Raw genomic sequence first — 21,110 nt, forward strand, 5'->3', positions numbered from 1 at the left:
TTACATGTCAACAGTTTATTCAAATTACAGCAACATCAGCTCTTAAACATCAAGCATTAAATGTGTTCCATCTTCACATAAAGATCCATTCCAAGTCCTCTTTTCACCTGAGGGGGGAAATGAATTAGACTGAATTATGTGCAAAATAAAAAGCCAACACAGATTAAAGTAAAAATAGGCTAACAATTCCAAAAAGAGTTTTTACTGCATCATGTTATTTTTCAAACTGCATCACTCCATTTCTCCAGCAGAGGTCACACTAAACAGACCACATATTGCTAAAAGACAATTATAGGACTTAAGAGATCTGATCATTTAACCAATAAGTTAACATGCATGTACCTTACCGAGCTCTGGATCCATGTATACTGAAGCAGTCTCTGCAGCCACTGAATCCAGTTCTGAGACATAAATAAGAGGAAGTTAATGTCAAGAAGCTTTCGTCTAACAGCAGAATGTAACGCTTCCACTTTCTGTTCAGAAAACCAACAATCACCACTGAACAATCTGACGGTAATTCCAGCTTTTCAGTTTAGGTTTCATCACCACAATTAATGATAAGTACTTGTCATATAGAGGAAAAAGGTTACCTGATAAATTCACTGGACAGTGAACTACGACATCATTAAACAGACCTGATAATAAAAAAGGGAAACATCAGAATATGCAGTACACTTTGATAAGCATCAATTTCTTTAATTTGAAGAGACTCAGAAAGGTGGATTAGAGACAATCGTCAGTTGTCGCATCTGACGGCACTTCCTATTCCAGGTTTTCATCATTGATACAGCCGCTCAGGGCTCATAAGACTCTTGGGAAATACATTTCCAATTAACTCCCCTTTGCACAACAGAGCACTTTCATTTAAATTTTAAAGTTATCACAAATTGATGAATAGCATTGGATTAAATTTTTAGTAGATTTTATTTCACTGAACAAAATGTGGAAAGCTTTTTAGGATCAGACACAATTATACAAACAAATCCCAGCAGGATTTCAAATGATGTAAATTCCATGTGGTGCACAGTGAATACTTCAAAAATCTGTCCTTGTTGTACAAGGTGAGCTTATCATTAAATACAGTCAGATTTGTTGTAAGTGTACTTACAAGGAACGACTCAGCATGTCTTCAAATGAATCTAAACCAGCTCACTTTGAGACACCTGAAACAAATTTAAAAATGATGAGACACTTGAACTGATCAAGTCAATTCTAGACAAATTTATTCTCACTTCGTGTTCAGAAAACCAATGATCAACACTGCACAATCTGCCGGTAATTCCAGCTGTTATCAGTTTAAATTTCATCATAACAGAAGCAGCCAGTTTTTCATGGGCTTATGGGCAGGAATGGAAATTTACCTGTGTGTAACTAATCCACATCTGTCCACTAGTTCAGCTGGGAGTGCACACACCATGCAGACAAACATCCTTCATGGATGCTCGAGTTCTTTTCCTTTACCTGGAGGAGGGAACAGCGAGTGTGTGAGTTGAGTTCATTTGTTCTGACATGCATCAGAACTACATGGGTTCAGAACTATTAAGCCAACCTTTGATCCTGGTTTGTCATCCTCTTGATCTGGCATCTTCCGAGTAGCCTGAAGAGTAAACAGAAATTAACTTCTACTCATCTGAACAGATGGATTACCACAGAGCTATTTTGAGACTGAGGCTCAGAACAGTGAGTGAGAAACATCGTCAGTTATCGCATCAGACGGCACTTCCTATTCACAGTTTTCATCACGGACACAGATTTATCAGACAAACAGCTGGGTCCACTTCATGGTCACTCACCTTCTGAGGAAACAAGGAGACCACAGGAGGACTTGAACAGCACGATTTTTAAACCCATACTGTGACCCAAAAGCCCTAGATCCACCTGAGAGGGGAAAACAATGATTTTTAAAAAAAATCCTTCTATGGTGTTCATATTGTTGCAATTGACAGCTTTCTGAGAATTCAAAATTCACTATTTTATGTTCTTCACACAAAAAGAGGTAAAGAAAAGGAATGGGTTTGAAATAATTTGCATAACCACTAATTTATCAGTAGCATAAGTGCGTCAGACTTCCAGAAATGATTTTACAGACTCATGGCAGACATGAGACATCGAGGAGGCATTCAATGCTTGCATTAAGACTTGCAGAAAGAGAAAAGCACAGGACCAGCAGTCCTCCCCACGTGGCTACAACATCACAACTAAGAACAATGCTAACCTTCAACTTTAGCGAACTGAAATCACGACTTAAACACGCTTACAAACTAACCTTTAACGCGGGGCCTTTCATGTAAAAGCACCGGAGCCTTCTCACGTGTCAATGCACTTCGCAAGTTCAGCGAAACTAGCGACAGTGAACCACAGCGGACGAGAAGAGGCCAAAAGGACGAACAATGTGCGTTTGCGCGTTTTTATACTGCTGCTGTCGCGGAAATAAAACGTCAGTGCTACTTCGGCTTTCTTCGCATTTTGTCGGAGAAAACCGTCACTCACTTGATCCAGCGTCTCGCTAGCTAACTTGATAATCCTTTTTTTTCCTTTTCTTTTTTTTAAAATAACACTTTAATTGTGGTGATAGATTTTTAAATGCATGTATTTTAACCATTTGGACATTTTTGTTTTATTTATAACAACGTGCCGGATTTTTTGTTCCCATTTTAGCATCTAATTTCCAGCTAAGACCTGCATTATAGTGGTCATCACCTGCTTTTGTGTGTTATTTATTTATTTATGTGCTCAAGCTAGTAATTTATGTTTGTCCACTTAACTGTGAATTTTATTTTTTCTCCCGTTAACAAATGCAGTTTCTTCTTAATATAAAATGTGACCTGTGACCGCACAGTGGCGCTGTTTGACAGCTAACTCTGTGTCTCGTCGCTCATTTCAGAGTATGTGGGACTTCTCTCTGAGGCTGTGGAGCCGTCATTTTGTTCTGGATTTGTTTCCTCTGCGGACTTTGGATAACACATCACATCTTCTGAGTGCTTCAGGTAAAGCTTTTTACAACTTGCATAATCCTTGACCAGCAGACAGGCCCGTAAGGAATGTTAGTTTGGGGTCTGCAGTGCTGCCATGAGAAGTAGTAGTAATGACAGTAGTAACTTTGTTCAGCTGACTGTCTACGTTTCTACAACATTTGGTGAAAATCCATTAAGATTTGTTTGTTAAAAAGAAAAACTTTATTTGTTTGTGTATTTATACATTACTGTCCATTGACTACTAAAAACAGAATTTAAACTTTTGAATTTTCAATTCTGACAAGCTTAGAAGGTATTGTGCTGCGTGGATTCTGTAGTGCTGTGGGTGATTTATGAGAAAGGGATAAATACAAGAAGTGCGTCCTCTTGCAGTGAATGAAACGTGTGCTTGTAGTGGTGATAGCGGCTTCTTGAAGGAGGTGTGTGTTTATGCGTGTGTGTGCATCGATCAGCTGCATCAGCATGTTGCCACCTGTGAAGAAGGACCGGGTTATTACTCAGCTCCCAAAGGTTAGTAAACACACACACACACGCACGCACGCACGCGCGCACACACATACCCCATGATTGTAGTTGAATCTCCTACCCTTACCTTATCGCAAACCTGAACCTAGTCTTAATCCTGAATAAAGGTACTCCACAATGACTTCGGTGTTTATCCCCATGGTTAACAAAAATCTCCATGGATACAAAAAGTCACAGCCTATTCACCTTGCTGCCATCTGGCAAGTGATAAAAAAAAAAGTATCTCCAGCCGTGCAACCTGACCTCAGAGCATGAAGAGAGTGAATTTCCAGTTTTACATCATGACTGAAATGAATGTTGAGTCTTTAATCCTGATTGGGTCAGTGTGCAGCCTCTTCCAAGCATGATAAAACATGGACATGTTTTTTTTTATAGTGTTTTAGTGCAAATGCAGCACTGCACACTAAAGAAGGCTTCCACCCGCACGTGAAGGCTGCATGCCAGGTCCAGAAAGCAGGCATAGTGAGGTAAGGTCACATAAGGGTTAATAAATGCTCTCTGCCTCCCATCATGCTACTACACACATCTCTACACTGTGGGTTTAAATTATATTAATGAGTTTCTGATTAATTTGGTCTTCTAAATCATATTAGACTGTGTCAGCTGACGCTCCTGCCACATCTGACCACTTTCTGTTGGTGGTGTTTTTAAAGAAAAGGCTAATGGCATTTATTTTTACAAACCACTTTTTTTTTTTTTTTTTTAAAAAGGCCAAAACCAACGACTTTGCTTGGATGTTTACTCCTCGTAAAGAAGTAAATCTGAACAAACTAGTCTCACGTAAATACAGTAAGGTTTATGTAGGATTAGGTACGTTTTAGCCTGTCTTTACCACCCCAGTGTGTTTTACTTTGAAGGGGGGGGGGGGGGTATGAATAAAAATAGCTGTAATTCCTGCATTACTGAGGCAGTGATGCAGAACTCCTTAAATTAAGTCTCAACTTTAATCACATTTTGATTGTTTAGCTTAACTTATAGGTTCAGTTTTAATCAACTGCAGTTTTCAGTTAACATCATTGGAACAGGAGGAATTAGAGCATGTGTTAGACACAGCTGGTGCTGTAGTGAGTACAAGGACAGTGTCTGAGGTGGTGAGTCAAAATAAACTACAATGTCCAGTGTTACAGTGTAGTTTACTGATGCACTTTAATCGTTTATGGATAATAACAGAGGCACGAGCAGCTTTGGCTAAACAAACCATATTTTCCAAAGGGTTCATTCTTATTTTTGGTCTTTTCAGTTGATTTGTTATGGATAATAAAACCGAATATAATCAGACATGTAGCTTTTTTAAGTTATAGGCACATAAAGATGACTAATGCATGTTATTTTCTTCATATTTGTGCAGTCACACATACACAAATTCTTCCCATCCATCCATTCTCTTTCCCCTATCCAATTCAGGGTTGTCAGCACAAATTCTTTTTTAAATACAATACATAAATTAATTATTGCTTAATAAAAAATAAATACATAAAAGCAGGTAAATTTTCTACACTTCTACACTGAAGTCATGAAGCAGAATTAGCACTGGAACTGTGTTTTTGCTTCTCTGTGTTATACATCAAATTTATAAATTATTGCAAATAAATAAAGTGCACTTTACTAAATTCCCAATGCTTCCAACATATCAAGTATTTATGTAATTAAATGTTTGAGTGATTTCTCCATGCTGTGGAATACCCTGCTGTGTATTTTCATGTTGTTGAGTGAATGCTGACAGTTGTGGATTTCTGTTCTCAGCTTTAATGTTGCTAAGGTCATCGTCGTGGGTGATGTTGCAGTTGGCAAAACGTGTCTGATCAGCAGGTAAGAAGCTTTTATATAGCTATTGCTTTACATATTATATAGCTTAATATATAGAGACATGGTGAACATGACCTCCTGAAATTAAAACTGAATGTCACAATGGGGGAAGAAATGTGATTTAAGTGAACATGCATAGTTTTTGGTGTCAGACTGGTTGTTCTGAGTATTTCAGAAAATGCTGATCTACAGTTTACAGAGAATGGTCTGAAAAAGAGAGAATATCCAGTGAGCAGTAATTCTCTGTGGAAGAAACACCTTGCTGATTTCAGAGTTTAAAGGAGAACGGCCAGACTGCTGTTAGAAAGAGCACAGCATGTTGAACCTTAAAGCAGATGAGCTGCAGCAGCAGAAGACCACACCAGGTGTCACTCCTGTCATCCAAGCAGGAGACTGAGATTACAATTCACAGAACCTGAAAAAATGTTTCCTGGTTTGATGAATCTCAATTTGTGCTGAAACATTCAGAGGTAGGGTCAGAATTTGGGGTAAACAGCATGACAGCATAGATCCCACCTGCTTTGTGTCATTGGTGTAATGGTGTGGGGCATGACCTTTACCTAACACTTTTTGTTCACCTAAATTAAACCTAAAGCATACCATACTAAGGCAGAAACTTAAATTTACTTGGTGGTGCTGCTGTACGGATTTCAATCACACATAAAAACACTGAGCATGTGCACAGAGCTCAGGCTCATTTGTTTTTCTCATCCTCATCACAGGTTAATAGTTTCAGCAGAAACCATGCCACTCAGGATGAAGACTTTTATGATACCACAAATGTCATTAATATTTAATTAATAATGAATATTTTGAATATTTTGTATTTCAATAGTAGGATGTAGTCAGTTTACTGTATTGTTGGGTAAAAATCCTTAAGAAATGAAGCATTTTATTCAGAAAATGTTAAAAAGATTTTCTTTTTATCTTTCTTAGTCTGCCACCTGTCCCCTGTTCCTCTCAGGTTCTGTAAGGGTGCGTTTGAGAAGAACTACAAAGCGACTATAGGGGTGGATTTTGAGATGGAGCGCTTTGAGGTGCTTGGTGTTCCCTTCAGTTTACAGCTGTAAGTGTACTTCTTAACCAGAGAGAAACATCCAGTTCTTAGACTGAGCCCTAGGGTCATATGAGTAATCACCACGAAGAAGTTCAAATATGAGCAGTCTGTGTCTAAATGAGGTCACATAAATAGATAATTGTGGGGCTGTGCAGCATCCGCCTGATAATTTCACGATCTGGTTGTTCAGGCTGCTCAGTGCGACTTAAATCACAAGCCTTGCCTTCACTATGTCACCTTCAGATGTGTGTGTACCTACTGTGAGTGCACATGTAGAATCAGTGTAATATTAAGGTAATAATTTTGGCATCCAGTCAGCATTAGGACTCTAGTTCACTTTTAATCCCACTGTTTCTTTCACGTTCACCAAATATTCCAAAGACGACCATTAAAGCTGCGTGTGATCTGTTTTAGGTGGGATACAGCAGGTCAGGAGCGCTTCAAGTGTATCGCTTCCACCTATTACAGAGGAGCACAAGGTGAATGAAGCTTCAAAATATTCATTTTTGTCTTTTAACTAAAGCTGGTGAAAGATTCGTGTTCTCGTTCTGACCCATATCAAACTGTCTGCATTTCTCCAGCCATTATTGTTGTGTTTGACCTAAGCAGTGTGGGCTCACTGGCCCATGCCAGGTAAGGAGTTTCCATTACAATGTCATTGTCAGATATTTTCTTTAAAAAGCCGATAAAATGTATGTGCGTGTGTATGTGTGTGCATCCAGGCAGTGGCTGGAAGATGCTATGAAGGAAAATGACCCGTCCAGTGTCTTATTGTTCCTTGTCGGTACCAAGAAGGACCTCAGTGTGGGTGAATTTTATGAAAAAATTATGAAAAACTGAGATGTGACCTGACATTTTTAATGTAATAGTTGATTAATAAGTTGAAAATGTAAGGTGAGATTGTGAGGATCATTATTGATTCAAAGCATTTCATTTTGAATGAAATGCCTTGAATGATTGGAATTTTTTAGTTAATAATAAAAACTCTTGTGGTCATAAAGGACAGACTTTAACAGTAATAAAAATATTTCTGCTTTCAATTTTAGTCTTCTGTAAAATGCCAGATATCGGGGAGTTTTGTTCTGATCAGTCAGAATGTTGATAATGGGTTGACTGGTTGCTGAAGTTGCCCTACAGTGACTCATCTCTCTGTGTTTTGCTCTTCAGTCTCCTGACCTGTTGGCTCAGATTGAGCAGGAAGCCATGAGGCTCTCTGAGGAAATCAAAGCAGAGTACTGGGCCGTGTCTGCAAAGTCAGGTGGGAGATAAACAGGCAGTCTTTAAGCCTGAATGCTTTTCATTTTCATGTTTTGTCCTCTCAGTAAACTCTGCCCTCTGTGACTTTGTTTTTGTCCAGGAGATGGTGTGAAGGACTTTTTCTTCCGTGTGGCTTCTTTGACTTTTGAGGCCAATGTTTTATCTGAGCTGGAGAGGAGCGGGTCGAGGCATGTTGGTGACATAATCAGTGAGTCCACATTATTCAGTGGTTGTTATCTGTTTCTGGTTGTTAGCTCAAAAATGAAAGGTGCTGTGCTTTATCTGTTTATGTTTTTTGTGAGTAGGCAAAAACACATTTAAAAAAAAATCTTTTTTGCTTAGACACACAGAGTGTTTTCTAATCTTACCTCTATTGATTGTCACTTGAGTGGCTTTTGACCAACTCACTCCACAGTGGGTCAAAGCCAGACCTTTCCAGTGAGGTCTGAAGACTCTGTAAGTGCACCCGTAGCACAGTGATCCACAAAATAAACGGCTATTAATCAAACAAATGTGGTATGCCACTGAAAATTGTTAATACGTATAAAAATGATCTTGGCAGCACTAAAACAAGCCCACTGTGACCTTTACTCCCTCTCATTAAAAAAGAGAATGATTGTAACATAGTAATCTGGTATCCTCTGTCATGAAATCACTCTCTTCCTTTCTGGGTGCAGAAATTATTGGTATTCTTATTATCCAGCTCGCTGCCCGAGGAGCTTCGGGAATGTTTTGAGGTAGCCACCATCTTCGAGCGATGTTAAGCCAAAAACATCAAAATTTGTGTTAAGAATACGAAAGCGTGCCCAGGAGATTTTATTATCTGTAATCAGGGACTGAGTTAAGTTATATAGGAAAAAACTCAAATCGTTTTGTGTCCTTGATATTTTACACCCCTGAATGCTAACCACTGCTCTGCTATTAATGTTTCCTACTATAACACAAGCAATCTCTGTCTGGTTGTTTATCCACCAACTCCTCCTACACAACCTTCAGCGGAGAAATCAAAAGTCAAGGCACGCGAGTACATCTTGAGCCCCTACAGGTTCTTATATATATTAGATATGATGTCATCATATTCTCTAGCAACCACCTAACAACAGGCTAATATGACCCATTTTTAGGTTTTGTGTACGTATGACACTTTATAAAAGCATCATGATGTTTACAGTATCATTATTACATCATTTGACACATTAGCTTTTGAAGTTTACTGTATTTAGGGATAATATCAAAAGTTTAATGTCAGATAAATAAGGTGAAGTGGTTCCTCAATAAATTTAAGATGTAAATACATTTTACTGCTTATAAACTTACAATCATTCTTATATTGGTCTTCTATATATTTCTATAGACAACATCCACCACCCCTATGTTTTAACTTTTCTTTGTGTAATTAACCATAACAGTGTGCCAATAGCATAAACAGACCAAACAGTAATGTAGCATAGGCATGTATTTGTACTGATAAAGGGAGAACTCCTGTGTAACCAATATGCCCCGTGTTCACTGTGTCTGCCAGTTCAATGGTGTGACTTCTGTGTGTAAACATAGATATTTTTGAGAAAATCTAACCTTTAAGATCCATTCACAAATGGTTTTGATTGTTCTATTGCTTCCAGTGAGAAAAAGAAAGCTCACATTGCTTATACGAATAACATAAAAGTGAAAAAAAAATCATGTTTTTATTTATGTTCAGGGATCACAGACAGCACAGAGACCAGCCATAAACCAAAGAAGAAGCCCAACTGCTGCTGAGATTGGATGAATATCTGCCGGAAATTTTCTGAAGCAACACGAAATGGGACATGCAACAGGAAAATTAAGATAAAATGCGGACTGTACGGCTCGCTGTGAATATCATGAGTAGAACCCATGAAAGAAAGGTCACAGTGTTGATAATGACCTGAGAAGGATTCAGCAATAGGTCAAGATGTAAATTCTAAGTGGTTCCTGTAAACAGGCCTGTCAGCTGACTGATCTGAGCAGTGTAATCTCAGGAATGTTTACAGCTGACTGCGGCGACAACAAACAGGCCATTGTGATGTCCCTGATTATGTAAACATTTATGAGAAGAGGAAGATTATTCTCCACTACAACCACCATTAAATTGCACTTTGTTGATGCCTTTAAAACATCCGTTTGAAGGAGTGTTTTTCTCCTGCTGAAATGTCAGTGCTGGGCTGACTGCATCTTTTTAAGGGGAGCGGGCCTTAGACGCCTCCTGTCATGTGTCTCTCTGCTGCTAATTTGATGCGTACGCCAACTCCAGTGACCACGGTCACACCCGTTACACATCCCTCTCCTCTGACATAACGGTTCTCATGATCTTGAAAATGGAGGGATTGTTTGCAGGAATGGGAAAAAGCAGCAAGCTCAATCTGCTTCCATTGAATTTCGTCAGTAAGCCAGACAGCAAGAACGTGGGTGTGTCTTCATAAGCGTAGATATATTAACTCATATTATACAGATTCTTAAGGTATTGAAATCTTTCCATGTTTTCCACACTTCCAGTGTTGTAAATAATATAAAAGAGGCTAAATTAAATTGTTATCATCACATCTCAAACTATAAACCAAGGTTAAATGGCATTCTCTATCCTACTGTTGACTCAAAGGCTGGAAGTAGGCTGCCAGTAAGAAAATAAAAACAACAGACAAACGTGCCCATCATATGTTAACACTCCCAATTTGTTGAACAGACTAGCAAGAATAAAACATGAAGTTTCATATGAACACTTTTATTAAAGGGATCACAGGTAGAAAAAGCCATCGGCAGTGCCGGAGACCAGCTACTGCCGACAACCAATCACAGCCTCGCTGAGACACATGCGAGATCTCCACCTGGCCAGAAATGTAAAACCCAGAGCGTTTACTCCAAAACCATAATTAAAAAGATTATGCATATTATGGGACCATGTTGCTTCGCACACAGCAAAATTAAACACACCTCTGAATACCAGTGCTGCCTGTTTGTACTCTGGCACAAACGGCAAGAGTAAAACTGAATCCATGAATCAGGAGAGAACCAGGGTGGCCTTAAACTGTCGTGCAGTTCAGAACATTATACAGAGTTTAGGAATATAAGCAGTGGGAAGTCAGTCTGATAGTATATTCGGCTGATAGTGTTAGAAAAACTTTAGCTCATCCACTGGAACATTGGAACTTTTGAAAGCTGTGATATCAGTGAGAAAAGAGATACTGACTCAGGCAGAATTACAGCAGCAGCACGTGGAGATCACATCTTTTAAGATGGCAAACATCATAAACCAGTATTCACTGAACTGCACACATTTAATATACAAGAAATTCAGATCTGGGTAAACTTTAAAATCAACATCTGACAGACTAATGAAAGTTTCGTCAACAATCTGCTAGTCAGAGAGCAGGTACTAAAAACGACAACTTTAAACTGAAGACAACTTCTGCATATTGAAGCGCAAGAAGTCATCAAAAACATCCTGTTTTCAGTGCGGAACATCGTTAATGTCCACACAGAACTGGCCACAGAAATTCAGCAATACATTAGAGGCTATCTACAGGAGCCAATCACACGGTGTCAGCTGATCATATCACAGCATGTGGTGGAGACGATTATCTGTAACTCATGCCTGACTGAAGCTGGCGTTATAAATCCTGTCACCGGGTGTGTCTGCTCAGTAACGTGTGTTTGCTTTGACAGATGTGAAGATTGAAGTCTTAAGATTCAAACAAGAAAAAAAAGTCTTTATTCGTTCTGACGCATTTATACAAATATTCAATTTCCTCATTGGCTTGGCAAAGCGCTCTTTTGGCAACTGCTCATAAAACTCCGCCAATCATGACCGGGTTGTTGTTCCCCGTCTGTCAGACCTATTTCCTTGATCAAACTAAAACCAATGGCAAAAATAAAGAGAGACAGCTTGTCCTTCAATGTCAGTGTAGGTCCATATCCTATACGTAACTGCTTCCGTATACTTCAAGTGTTTTTTTTTTCTCCTTTCTTTATGTCATTCTACTGACGTTTTGCATGATGTATACAGTGTTATTCTGACTGTACAAAATACTATGCAGCCATAGCGTGAGGTGGCTGGAGGTGAGGTTATGAAACATTTGATGGGTCGACGGGAAGACGAGAGATGGGGTGGGCTGATATGAGCCGTGACACCAGAGTGAAAACTGCAGCTACAATATCATGAGGTGAAGGGAAAACATGAAGAGTCAAGGCGAAGATGGGGCTGATGGGATGTTGGGGAGAGAAAGGGTAATGGGTTATCTGGGTGAAGAAGCAGTACAAAGGGACAAAGTTGGGTGTGTGGGGGGGTACAGCAACGCCCCCCTTTGTCCCCTATCGGTCCATTTCATCCAGCAGGGGCGTGGCGTCTCCGGCGATTGACATTGGTGTGCTCTCGATCATAGGGCTGGGTGACGGTCGTGGCGTCATCCTCTGAGCTTTCTTTCGGCCCTCTGCTTCCTTTTCCTTCAGCCACTGCTCGGCCATCTTGCCCCAGTCCACCGCGGAGGAGTTGCTGCCGCTTGGCCTGCAGCGAGAGAGGACAGAGGGAGATGTGTTTATTGGACAACATATGAAAGGAAACCCAACTGAACATTGGGAGGCTGTTTAGATTTCAAATAATTCTTACTGCAGGTTTAGCACCGCCTAGTGGCAGCAAACTGCAACATAAACATAAATTGTTGCCTGTTGTTGTTGTCTGTTTTGAAGTGACATATTTCATAACAGACATTTAACTTTTAAGAGTTGGAGGTGAGGGAAAAATCTGAACTGCAGATGAAGTCTTAACACAAATAACTAAGACTGAAGGATTGGGATTTTGTACTTACTTTGGCTGCTGCTGTGGCGTCCGTCCTCGGGATGAGGTGGAGGATGACGGCGTGCCCGATGAGTGGCCGTGGTGACTGCTGTGATGGCCATGATGGCCATGATGTGACATGTGGCTTCCATGTGGGTGGGCGTGGGCATGAGAATGTGAAGACTGGGGGGTGGAGCCTGGGTATTGCGGCGTGCCCAAGGCTTGCTGGCTCGGTGTGGTGTACGAGTAGCTGGGCGTCATCATGGGTGTCGCCATAGGTTGCTGAGGTGTGGCAAACACCTGCAGGAAATGAAGTACACATCAATTGTGAAATGAGGTAAAACCACATTCAGTCGGCTTTAATGGTGCCAAAAAAACTTTTGAGTTCCAATTTCCTTCAATGATGGGGACCCAAAGGTAAACAATGTCACCAATTTATTCTGATCATGTCAACAAACATGCTAATGTTTTGGTGTTGTGGCCATCATCAGAAATAGTATAATAGCAAAAACCTTAGGAACTCAATTATTAATAATTAAAGGGTCAATCTTATCTTGTAATTCAGGTTTCCAATACTGTCACCATATCAGCTAATGATCCGTTTTCCGAACTGCACCATCACAAGCTGGTATTTACCATTTCCACAAGTCCCAACAGACTGTAGTGGACAATGTGAACAACTCCCAACAGTCTGTTGGGAGCAATCACAATCCCCAAAACATCCTCTCCTCTTTTAAAAACAACAAAGCTGTCCTCACATGATAGGCAGACGAGCTCCCTCCACCTCCTGTGCTGCCACCGTAGCCGTACTGGCTGGAGCCCCACTGTGCAGGTGTGGTGTTGGGGTTCTGACCCTGGCCCGTGACTGCGGCGATGGCATTGAACATCTGAGATGTCATGTTGCGTGGGAGGGCGTTGACAGCTCGTGTCAAGTCTAGTGAGAAAGGAGGGAATACAGAAGAAAACAGTAAAATTAATAGAGCATGAGCGGAAAATCTAGATTAATAAATTAGGGGGAAGACCGCGGGGCTTACCTGCAATGTTAATATTGGCTGGGGTAGCGTTCAGGGAGGCAGGCGTCCTTGTTCGGCTGCTATTACTGGGAGTGATGCCTTGAATGAAGGAGAAAATGTTTAAACAATCACCTATAATTTATTTTAGGAGCTGTGATATATTTTATAAAGTATAGTTATAGCACTTTCATACCTGGCACAGGCTCCTGATAATGGTCCTTAAACCACCGGAATAGCCCATTCACCGTAGGAAAAATCTGTGAACGGTAGCGGAAGCCATCTGGGGTAATAGTCACATACTCAATCCTATGGAGAGGATAAAAAATAAAACATTTCACATGAAGGACAACTGTCCTGTTAATCAACCAGAAACCTTCCAATAAATAAATAAAGAAATGTATATTTGTACCACATTTATACATCAGACTTCACATTTTCTTTCATGAAAGTAGGAAACAAACATTTCCGCTTACCGTGGTTTTCCACGTGGTTGGTAGCCAAGGATGAATTTTCCTGGTAGATCTTTGCATGCCGAAATAAAGTAAGGAATGAAGGTGGGCTTCTCCCTCTTTGTCCGGATCAGCAACTCCTCCATTTTCTGCCAGATAAAGAACAAGATGAGCAAGATAAGATGTGCAAGCCAAGCCAAGACAAAACAAACAAACAGCTCACAACTCAATTATAAGAACAATGTCACAAAAAGAACTCAGTATACATACCTCCCTGTTTCCCCCGTTGCACTCCTGGAAGTATTTATGCCCCAGCAGATCCCGGGCAAATGACGCCATTGGCTGAATGTACCGAGCAGTAATTTCATCCAGATCTTCAAACTCCTGCAGTGAATCAAAAAAACTCTGTAAGCAACACTTCAACAAAAAACCCCCACCAACAACAAAAAAAACCCAAACAGCTTACCTCATTGTTGATCCAGAGAGTGTGCCCTAAGCTGAAAGCATTCTCTTTGCCTTCTTCTCTCACATCAACATGCTGGTAGATGCCATCGGCCACCTATAAAACATTATATGGAGCCAGAGTGGAGTATTTGGTACCAAAGAAATCATTTAACTCTTTGTCGCATCTTACTGCCAGGTCTTGCTTAAAATGCTTGGACACAATGAAGCATTTTATTACATTTGTTATTTTCAATCAACCAAAGTTTCACCCCTTCTGTAGTGCTCGTTTTCTTACCTTCCAGGTGACTGTGAGGTGGTTTTCTCCCTTGCTACTGGGCCTAATAATTAAGTCACCCTGATCCAGGGTCTCCATCATCTTCTCTGCCTGGTTGAAACTGATGTTGTGGAAGTTGGGGTGGGCAATCACACGCTTTATATATGCTAAAAAGCCAAAGACAAATGGTATAAGAATGAATGATGTTAAAGTCCACACTACTAGGTATTAAAGATTTTTTAAAATGCAGTGTTGTTTGCAACTTCAACAACCAAATATGTTTTGTATACTTCATATACTCACGTGTTCGCTGTTGTTTCTTTTTGAGCTCCTCCTCCTGCTTTTGGTCTTCAGACTCTGTGTCAAAGTCATAGTAGCTGTCCTTAGGGAGCTTCCATTCGTTGGCCTTGTCCATTAGATCGGAGGTGCGACACGTGAGGTCAACGCTGAATTTCTCAATGTCGATTTTCATGATTCGACAGTGAACTGTCATGCCCACCTAAAGTAGAAGGGGGGAAAATCTGTTAACACACCAACCAAGGCTGAAGGATGAAAAACAGAAAGTGGTAATAACACACCTCTATCAGGAGTGGGTAGTGTAAGTGGACAAACAGGAAAACAATTGAAGGTGAGATCAACCAAATAAAGGGGGCACAACAAAAAACACCTCACCTTGACCCTCTCCTCAGGGTGTTTGACCACTTTGTCACTGAGAAACTTGGTGGGAATGAAACCCTGAACACCATTATCTAATCTGGACCGTACTCCAATGGCCTGACCTGGACATGACCCACTGTCAAAGTGGTTCCACACCTGAAGCGCCACACAAAAACAAAATTATAAACATGATTTTCATGGCTTATCTGTTACACAAAGTTCAATCAGAAACGGAAATAAAGAAAACTCGATGTGTGGTACCTCGCTCAGTTCAGGGAAATTGTCCTGCTGGCAGAAGGGGCACTGCCAAAGGCCTGTAGCATCATTACGGATGGCCTGGTCATAGCTCTCTCCCTGGGGGCGCCGGTGAGCGATGCCAGTTACTACACTAGTGATCAGCTTACCTGAAAGAAAGAGATGTGAAAAACCTTAATCATAGGCTAAATTATGAATTACACATTTCTACTGTGGCAGACAGTTGACCAGCATCACTCCACTGAACAAGTGAATGATTCTTATTGATGAATTGAGCTTAATTCGAGGCATCATATCTTAATGTAGTGTATATTACCAATATAAAAGGTCTCTGGAGTCTCCTTGGTGAGCATGTTGAAAACCTCCTCAGTATTAGGGACTCTGTACGCAACTCGTAAGTCTTTATACCTACAGCTCAGCTCAGCACGGATGTCATACAGAGTGATTCCTTTGTTTCCGTAACCCTGCAGGCACATAACACAGTAGGATGACAGGTTTAAAAATATTGTGACCACAGACTCCTGAATCCAATGGTGGTAGAAGATAGGACTCTCTTTGTCTGAATAAAAAGGTAAAATGGGCACATGAAAGACAAATAAAAAGAAAACCTTGTTTTTCTTTCTTTCTTTTTTAAGCTCTTATTGCTTCCTCTTAGGCGTATTTTTCTTTGGCAGGATAAAGTATGGTACTAATGTGGTCAAAGGTACAACACACACAGACACTGACCTGTCTCTCAAGCTCTTCAGCAAATGCATCCAAGTCCAGATCTTTGAGACGTTCGGGATTTTCCAAGATCTCCTCCAGAGCTCCGGCTGGATTGGCATCTTCTGCCGACTCATCATACTCGAGCGCGTCTACAGCCATCTTGCGAGCCCACTCGTATGTCTCAGGGTGGACACGAGAACCATCCAGAACCTCGATGTAGGAGTCCGTACTGCCAAGAGAGTTTGAGAGAATGAAAAACCGAGGCTGATTTAAAATAACTCACAGAAGCATAATAGATTCCCTTTGCGAAATATCGAAATGGTCTGAAAATGTCAAGACGAGGTTCCAACCTGTCCCCAAGCGAAGCCGTGTCAATTTTGATGAAACCAGCACAGTTGATAAAAACCTTGGGCCCCATGTGACACATTGTGACGAGCTGTGTTCTGTTTTCCAAACGAGTATTGTTCTGCTTCAGAATCTACACAAAATAAAACCACAGTGGTTAATAATGTTATCAATGTTACCTTGCACATACGCTTTACTTAGCAGCAGAAATGCATACCTTGAGAAGATGTGAACCCTTCCTTGGTCCCAAACCACACACATACTGAACCAGGCTCTGAGTGTGAGGGTGTGCGATGGCTCTGTTCACATCCACTCCAACCTCATTAACACGGTTGATGAACTCACAGTAAAGAGCATTGAGCAAATCCTCCTTCACCACATGTTCCTAAGAAGGACAAGAGAGGACAAACTATTTTTTTACATATGCACTGTATGTAGCTGCAGAAAAAACAGCAAGTCATGCTGTGATTGAAGATGGCCTATGATTGATGAATTCACATTGACTAATACACAATTACAAGACAGGGATCGAGAAGTGGTTTCATTTGAGAAGTGTCTGTCCTGCTAACACAGTAAATTTCTTGACAGCGCAAGCAACACATTGCGAGCAAGTGCAAATGCAAAAACTGAGCGAGAGGGGCTGCTATTGTGTGTGTATATGGATAATAGCAAACACTGAAATACATTTTTTGCACACAGCAATGAATTTTGTTCACTCAAATTTAGCTTTTCTTTGCTCAAAATAAATTTCTCCTCAAAATGCAACACCTGCAAAATTTTTTTATGTGCGCTCAAATTTTTTTTGTTAATGTGCACTCAGAATAGTGGCACAAAAATAACGCCATAAAAATCCCTTCTTTCTAACATTACAGTAAAAGCATTTTGAATTTCTTTTTGATTTACCCTGTATATACTTCCCAATCAAAAATCAATGTCTTCATTCACTCACCTGCAGCGGGTGTAGTTTGAGGCAGAGAATATCCTCATCAGTGCTGCAGACCTGAGCATACTCCACCAGGGGATCCTGGATCTTCCTGGCTATCGAAACAGCCTGTCGCAGCAACGGAGGATAATCCCTAAAATCAGTCTGCAGACAGAAAGCAGGAGGATCAGAAGAAATAATGAAAGCTAACACAGGGTCGCACTTTAGAAAAATTGAACACGCTTGCCGGTTGACTAACAAACAATTAAACCACAGACATCTTTGTGTAAATCTATTGTAGGTGAGATAACAAATATGTACCTCAGACTTCTTGCTGTTCATGTACAGCGTGGCCAGTTCATTGTCAACAAGTTCCACTCCTACAGCAGGCAGAGAGGACTCCTGCTCAAGCTCGCCGATAGTTCTCTTGATGTCCTCCATTATCATTTGGGCATCTCTGTAAACACGTTCATGTTTTTATCATTTCTGCCCTACATTGTGAATGCTGTTAGAAATGTGTACATGCATCTATCCAGGAAAAACAGGAGGAAATCTGGTGATTTACCGGTTTTCTCCAGCAACAGCTACTACATGAGGTTTCTTGCCTGACAGAAACCTCTTGAGATTTTCAATGTCACTGGCCTGATTAGACACACAATTTAAACAAAGACATATTAAGTGACTTGTTTTCAACAAAAAAAAAAAAAAACATTACAGAGGTGCTACAGCTGTGTTTACTGCTTCTACCTTCTTCTCTCTCTCATCCTCCCTAAAGGCGTTCCTCCTCTTCATGAAGTAGGGCAGACGAAGAAAGTCCATCACCTCTCCCTCCCCGTTGATCAGAGCACAGAATACTGGAGTATCTCTGCCAGAGTAAAGTTTATATACACGAAAATCTTACTACTTTTTTTTTGTATATGCTATACTTAAATGTCTATGCTTTGCTGAACACACCAACAACTCAAGCTACTGACATATACACACACCTGCTGGGCGCATAGGCTACACCAAGCACTCGGATGCCTTTTCCCTGATTCTCATCCATCAGATCATCATCTTCCTCAACCTGCTGATCTGGCCTGTACGGAGCCACTTTCAGCCAGTTATACAGTCGGCGACAGCAGGACTTCAATGATAAATGGGAGGGAAAAAAAGGATAAGTCATAATTAGTTTTCAGATTAAAAACACAAATAGATTTGAATTTACAACATCACCAATGTAGTCCAGCTTCTCAGACTGTGCTCTTTTGATTATCTGTGCAAGACTGATAGGAAATAATAGCACAAATGGAAGAACAGATCACGTCAATGTGATAGAAAATTACCCTGATAATGCTCTCTTTGGCCTCAGCGATCAGTTTGCTCTTAAGTTCCTTGGCCATCTGAGGGTAGAGGAACTGATTGAGAGCTCTTTCTATGGCTAAAGTTCGCTGCCTGTTCCACTCCTGCACCTGGTGACTGAACTCGTCCCTGTAGTAGAACTGTTTGATCTCGTCAAAGTACGTCTGGTCCCCTGCATACCTGTGGAGAAGCACAGAATAAAAAATTTAAAAAACGTGGACAAAGGGCAGTGTCTTAATATTTCCATTAATAATTCAAGAGCCTCATGTTTTCCTGACAAGGATGAGAAAAAAAAGAACATGCTACAGTCAGAAACCCAAGCAATTAGACTCAAGGGGCTTATCCTACTTTACTACTCTTTTATTGCAACATCCAAGCAACGTTTCTATGCAGGCGCTAAAAATGGGACAACAGTTAGTCACATCAGAGCCTGTGTTTGATGTCCAAAGGCCAAGCAATGTTCATTAATTACAAAACTGACAGGATTCGTAAGAACTCAGGATGTTTTATGATGATGCTTTTTTTATGATTCTCCTCAACTGGTGAAATAAATCTAAACATTAATGAGCTTAATCATCAAGTAGAAAACAAAAAACACATACACAGTTACTCTTTCTTAAAGAGCTATTTCACACCATTGATAAAATTTGTTAAGAAACAAACAGTATTTTAAATGCAAAGGTGCCAGAGACTTTTGACCACGCTATACTGCACTCCTGTTTAATTTGCCCAGTGGGACTAATGTTAATAGGGGTGCTGCCTTGTGCTTAGTGGTTGAACTTTACACCAAACAGTTGTCATTAAACTACAAACATTTCAAACGATTAGCGTTTAAAGCACATTCCCAGGCGTTTCAGCTTCTGCAGCTAAGCACACCAGAATACTCCAAAGATTTTGATACATATGCACTAAAAATGTCACTCTACTTACCCTTTAACTCCTATAAGGTCTATGCAGATATCAATGGTAAGTAGCCCCTCATCCTCTGCAAGGCACATCTTCAAGAACTGATCCCCATTCAGTTCTTTTACAGGCTTGTTCTTAAGATACTTGAAAGAGTAGGCAAAGTGAGCTTCGTCTACCTCCTACAGGGAGAAAGAAAGGCAGGGTTAGAAAGGGGACGGTTTATAGGTCTATTTTTTTGACCAAATTCTTTTAAATACATGTGTACCTTTTTGCCCTTTTTTGTAGGTTTGATGTTAACCTTGGCTCTCTCCTGAAAAGTCTGTCGGAGAACATGTCTGACCAGAGGTTCCCGAGCAATCTGCATGGCTACCATGTACCTAGTTCCCTCCAGCACTGTCTCTGGAGTAGAGAACTGACTGCAAACATAATCTTTGGCCAGCTCTACTGGCTCAGCAGGGAACTGCTCTGTCTCGTGACGTTGGTAACTGTCCCTCAGATTTTCTCCAAATTGCTCTGGAGTTAAACCAAACTTTTTAGCCAAGCCATCTGCAGAGAGAAAGAAAGCAGAAAGGAGTTAGTAATCCTCCTTAACCACTGAGATTACATTTTCCAAAGCAGAAAGGGATACTAACCAAGTCCCACGCTCTGGCAGATGCTGTACATATCCCTACGGGATGCCAACTTGAGATCAGGTCCTTTCTGCTCTTCTTCTTCTTCTACCTCTAATTCCTCCTCATCTCCTAAAGAGAGAGCCGTGGTGAATTTTTTTTTTAAAAATAAAGACAACACAAAGTTTCTTTGTGAAGATTTTTTTTTTTTAAAATCCACAAAATCTATGCATTATTTAATGAACCACATTTCGCTTACCATCCTCTGACACTTCTTTGATCTTCTTGAGCCTCTTCTTGTTGGCTTTGGCAGCGTTCTGCATCTTGGGGATGTCTCGTCCGTAGTAGAGCAAAAAGTGATTGTAGACATCACCCAGCTCTTCAAGAGTCTGTACATCCTTCAGCCTTTAAAAAGGACAAAACAGATTATCAGAGGAGAAATTAAATAAATAAAAGATTACTTTTCTTGCCTACTTTTCACCAGTAGGCTCAGTAGTGCTATGAAGTCATACCTCTCCATGTCAGTAGTGTCCAGAGGACGAATACCATCAGCCAAAGGTTTGTCAGGGTCAGCAGAGATCTGCTCAAACTGATAGGACTGCATCTTCTGAAACAGACGCGTCAGGTTCTGCTTCCGGGTCTTCAGCTGAGTCCACTGGTGAGTGGAAGAGGGAAATATTAAAATCAAGAAACCAGAAATGCTTTTTTTGTTGTTTTTTTTTTTTAAATGCAGATACTGGAAGCAACATAAACGATTACTGATGGATTAGTCTGTATCCATT

The 21,110-nt window shown here is 40.5% G+C and overlaps 2 protein-coding genes, 1 long non-coding RNA gene and 4 other non-coding genes across 13 annotated transcripts in view; 1 reads left to right on the forward strand and 6 right to left on the reverse strand.

The window, feature by feature from the left end:
* LOC102083023 (uncharacterized) lies at positions 1–2,415 on the reverse strand. Its single transcript, XR_267580.3, has 8 exons — positions 2,267–2,415; positions 1,794–1,878; positions 1,550–1,597; positions 1,362–1,461; positions 1,109–1,163; positions 591–635; positions 348–401; positions 1–107 (listed from the first exon to the last, which is right to left on the reverse strand). It is a non-coding gene; the product is annotated as an uncharacterized LOC102083023 (long non-coding RNA).
* LOC112848102 (small nucleolar RNA SNORD65) lies at positions 476–548 on the reverse strand. The gene has a single exon (XR_003222050.1). It is a non-coding gene; the product is annotated as a small nucleolar RNA SNORD65 (small nucleolar RNA).
* On the reverse strand, positions 709–786 carry LOC112848097 (small nucleolar RNA SNORD49). The gene has a single exon (XR_003222045.1). It is a non-coding gene; the product is annotated as a small nucleolar RNA SNORD49 (small nucleolar RNA).
* On the reverse strand, positions 1,238–1,312 carry LOC112848101 (small nucleolar RNA SNORD65). The gene has a single exon (XR_003222049.1). It is a non-coding gene; the product is annotated as a small nucleolar RNA SNORD65 (small nucleolar RNA).
* Positions 1,676–1,747, reverse strand: LOC112848096 (small nucleolar RNA SNORD49). Its single transcript, XR_003222044.1, has one exon. It is a non-coding gene; the product is annotated as a small nucleolar RNA SNORD49 (small nucleolar RNA).
* LOC100698980 (ras-related protein Rab-34) lies at positions 2,311–11,829 on the forward strand. 4 transcript variants are annotated; one of them, XM_019363718.2, is made up of 12 exons: positions 2,311–2,392; positions 2,885–2,987; positions 3,348–3,485; positions 3,876–3,967; positions 5,244–5,309; positions 6,271–6,372; positions 6,778–6,842; positions 6,945–6,996; positions 7,086–7,167; positions 7,531–7,621; positions 7,721–7,828; positions 9,320–11,729. In XM_019363718.2, exons 3-12 carry the CDS (start codon positions 3,405–3,407, stop codon positions 9,376–9,378), a joined length of 798 nt encoding a protein of 265 aa, XP_019219263.1. In that variant the 5' UTR covers positions 2,311–2,392; positions 2,885–2,987; positions 3,348–3,404; the 3' UTR covers positions 9,379–11,729. The 4 variants fall into 4 exon arrangements, with proteins under 4 accessions (XP_019219263.1, XP_025766434.1, XP_013121048.1 ...); XM_025910649.1 differs by having other exon boundaries at positions 2,315–2,437; positions 3,428–3,485; XM_013265594.3 differs by lacking the exon at positions 2,311–2,392 and adding an exon at positions 2,481–2,708 and having other exon boundaries at positions 9,320–11,829.
* Positions 10,734–21,110, reverse strand: part of supt6h (SPT6 homolog, histone chaperone and transcription elongation factor) — a 17,875-nt gene continuing 7,498 nt past the window's right edge. For all 4 annotated transcript variants that reach the window (XM_005462322.4, XM_005462320.4, XM_019363717.2 and 1 more), the window contains 27 exons: positions 20,841–20,983; positions 20,588–20,733; positions 20,353–20,460; positions 19,986–20,266; positions 19,745–19,899; positions 18,799–18,994; positions 18,460–18,599; positions 18,221–18,338; positions 18,039–18,115; positions 17,795–17,930; positions 17,501–17,638; positions 16,769–16,936; positions 16,557–16,684; positions 16,228–16,435; positions 15,818–15,965; positions 15,508–15,650; positions 15,262–15,402; positions 14,893–15,088; positions 14,611–14,756; positions 14,338–14,430; positions 14,142–14,255; positions 13,896–14,020; positions 13,616–13,728; positions 13,444–13,521; positions 13,168–13,343; positions 12,441–12,709; positions 10,734–12,139 (listed from right to left, as the gene is read on the reverse strand). In XM_005462322.4, coding sequence (XP_005462379.1) covers positions 11,947–12,139; positions 12,441–12,709; positions 13,168–13,343; positions 13,444–13,521; positions 13,616–13,728; positions 13,896–14,020; positions 14,142–14,255; positions 14,338–14,430; positions 14,611–14,756; positions 14,893–15,088; positions 15,262–15,402; positions 15,508–15,650; positions 15,818–15,965; positions 16,228–16,435; positions 16,557–16,684; positions 16,769–16,936; positions 17,501–17,638; positions 17,795–17,930; positions 18,039–18,115; positions 18,221–18,338; positions 18,460–18,599; positions 18,799–18,994; positions 19,745–19,899; positions 19,986–20,266; positions 20,353–20,460; positions 20,588–20,733; positions 20,841–20,983 — 4,077 coding nt within the window. In that variant the 3' untranslated portion in view covers positions 10,734–11,946. The remainder of the gene's footprint in view (positions 12,140–12,440; positions 12,710–13,167; positions 13,344–13,443; positions 13,522–13,615; positions 13,729–13,895; positions 14,021–14,141; positions 14,256–14,337; positions 14,431–14,610; positions 14,757–14,892; positions 15,089–15,261; positions 15,403–15,507; positions 15,651–15,817; positions 15,966–16,227; positions 16,436–16,556; positions 16,685–16,768; positions 16,937–17,500; positions 17,639–17,794; positions 17,931–18,038; positions 18,116–18,220; positions 18,339–18,459; positions 18,600–18,798; positions 18,995–19,744; positions 19,900–19,985; positions 20,267–20,352; positions 20,461–20,587; positions 20,734–20,840; positions 20,984–21,110) is intronic.

This window comes from Oreochromis niloticus, linkage group LG10 (genome assembly GCF_001858045.2).
Source record: "Oreochromis niloticus isolate F11D_XX linkage group LG10, O_niloticus_UMD_NMBU, whole genome shotgun sequence".
NCBI lineage: Eukaryota > Metazoa > Chordata > Actinopteri > Cichliformes > Cichlidae > Oreochromis > Oreochromis niloticus.

Excerpts from the sequence above, each read along its gene's own strand:
- LOC100698980 (XM_019363718.2), top strand. The coding sequence starts at position 3,405 with ATGCGTGTGTGTGCATCGATCAGCTGCATCAGCATGTTGCCACCTGTG. Across the intron at positions 6,373-6,777 it reads GTTCCCTTCAGTTTACAGCT|GTGGGATACAGCAGGTCAGG; the intron begins GTAAGTGTACTT and ends GATCTGTTTTAG. Across the intron at positions 7,622-7,720 it reads GGCCGTGTCTGCAAAGTCAG|GAGATGGTGTGAAGGACTTT; the intron begins GTGGGAGATAAA and ends GTTTTTGTCCAG.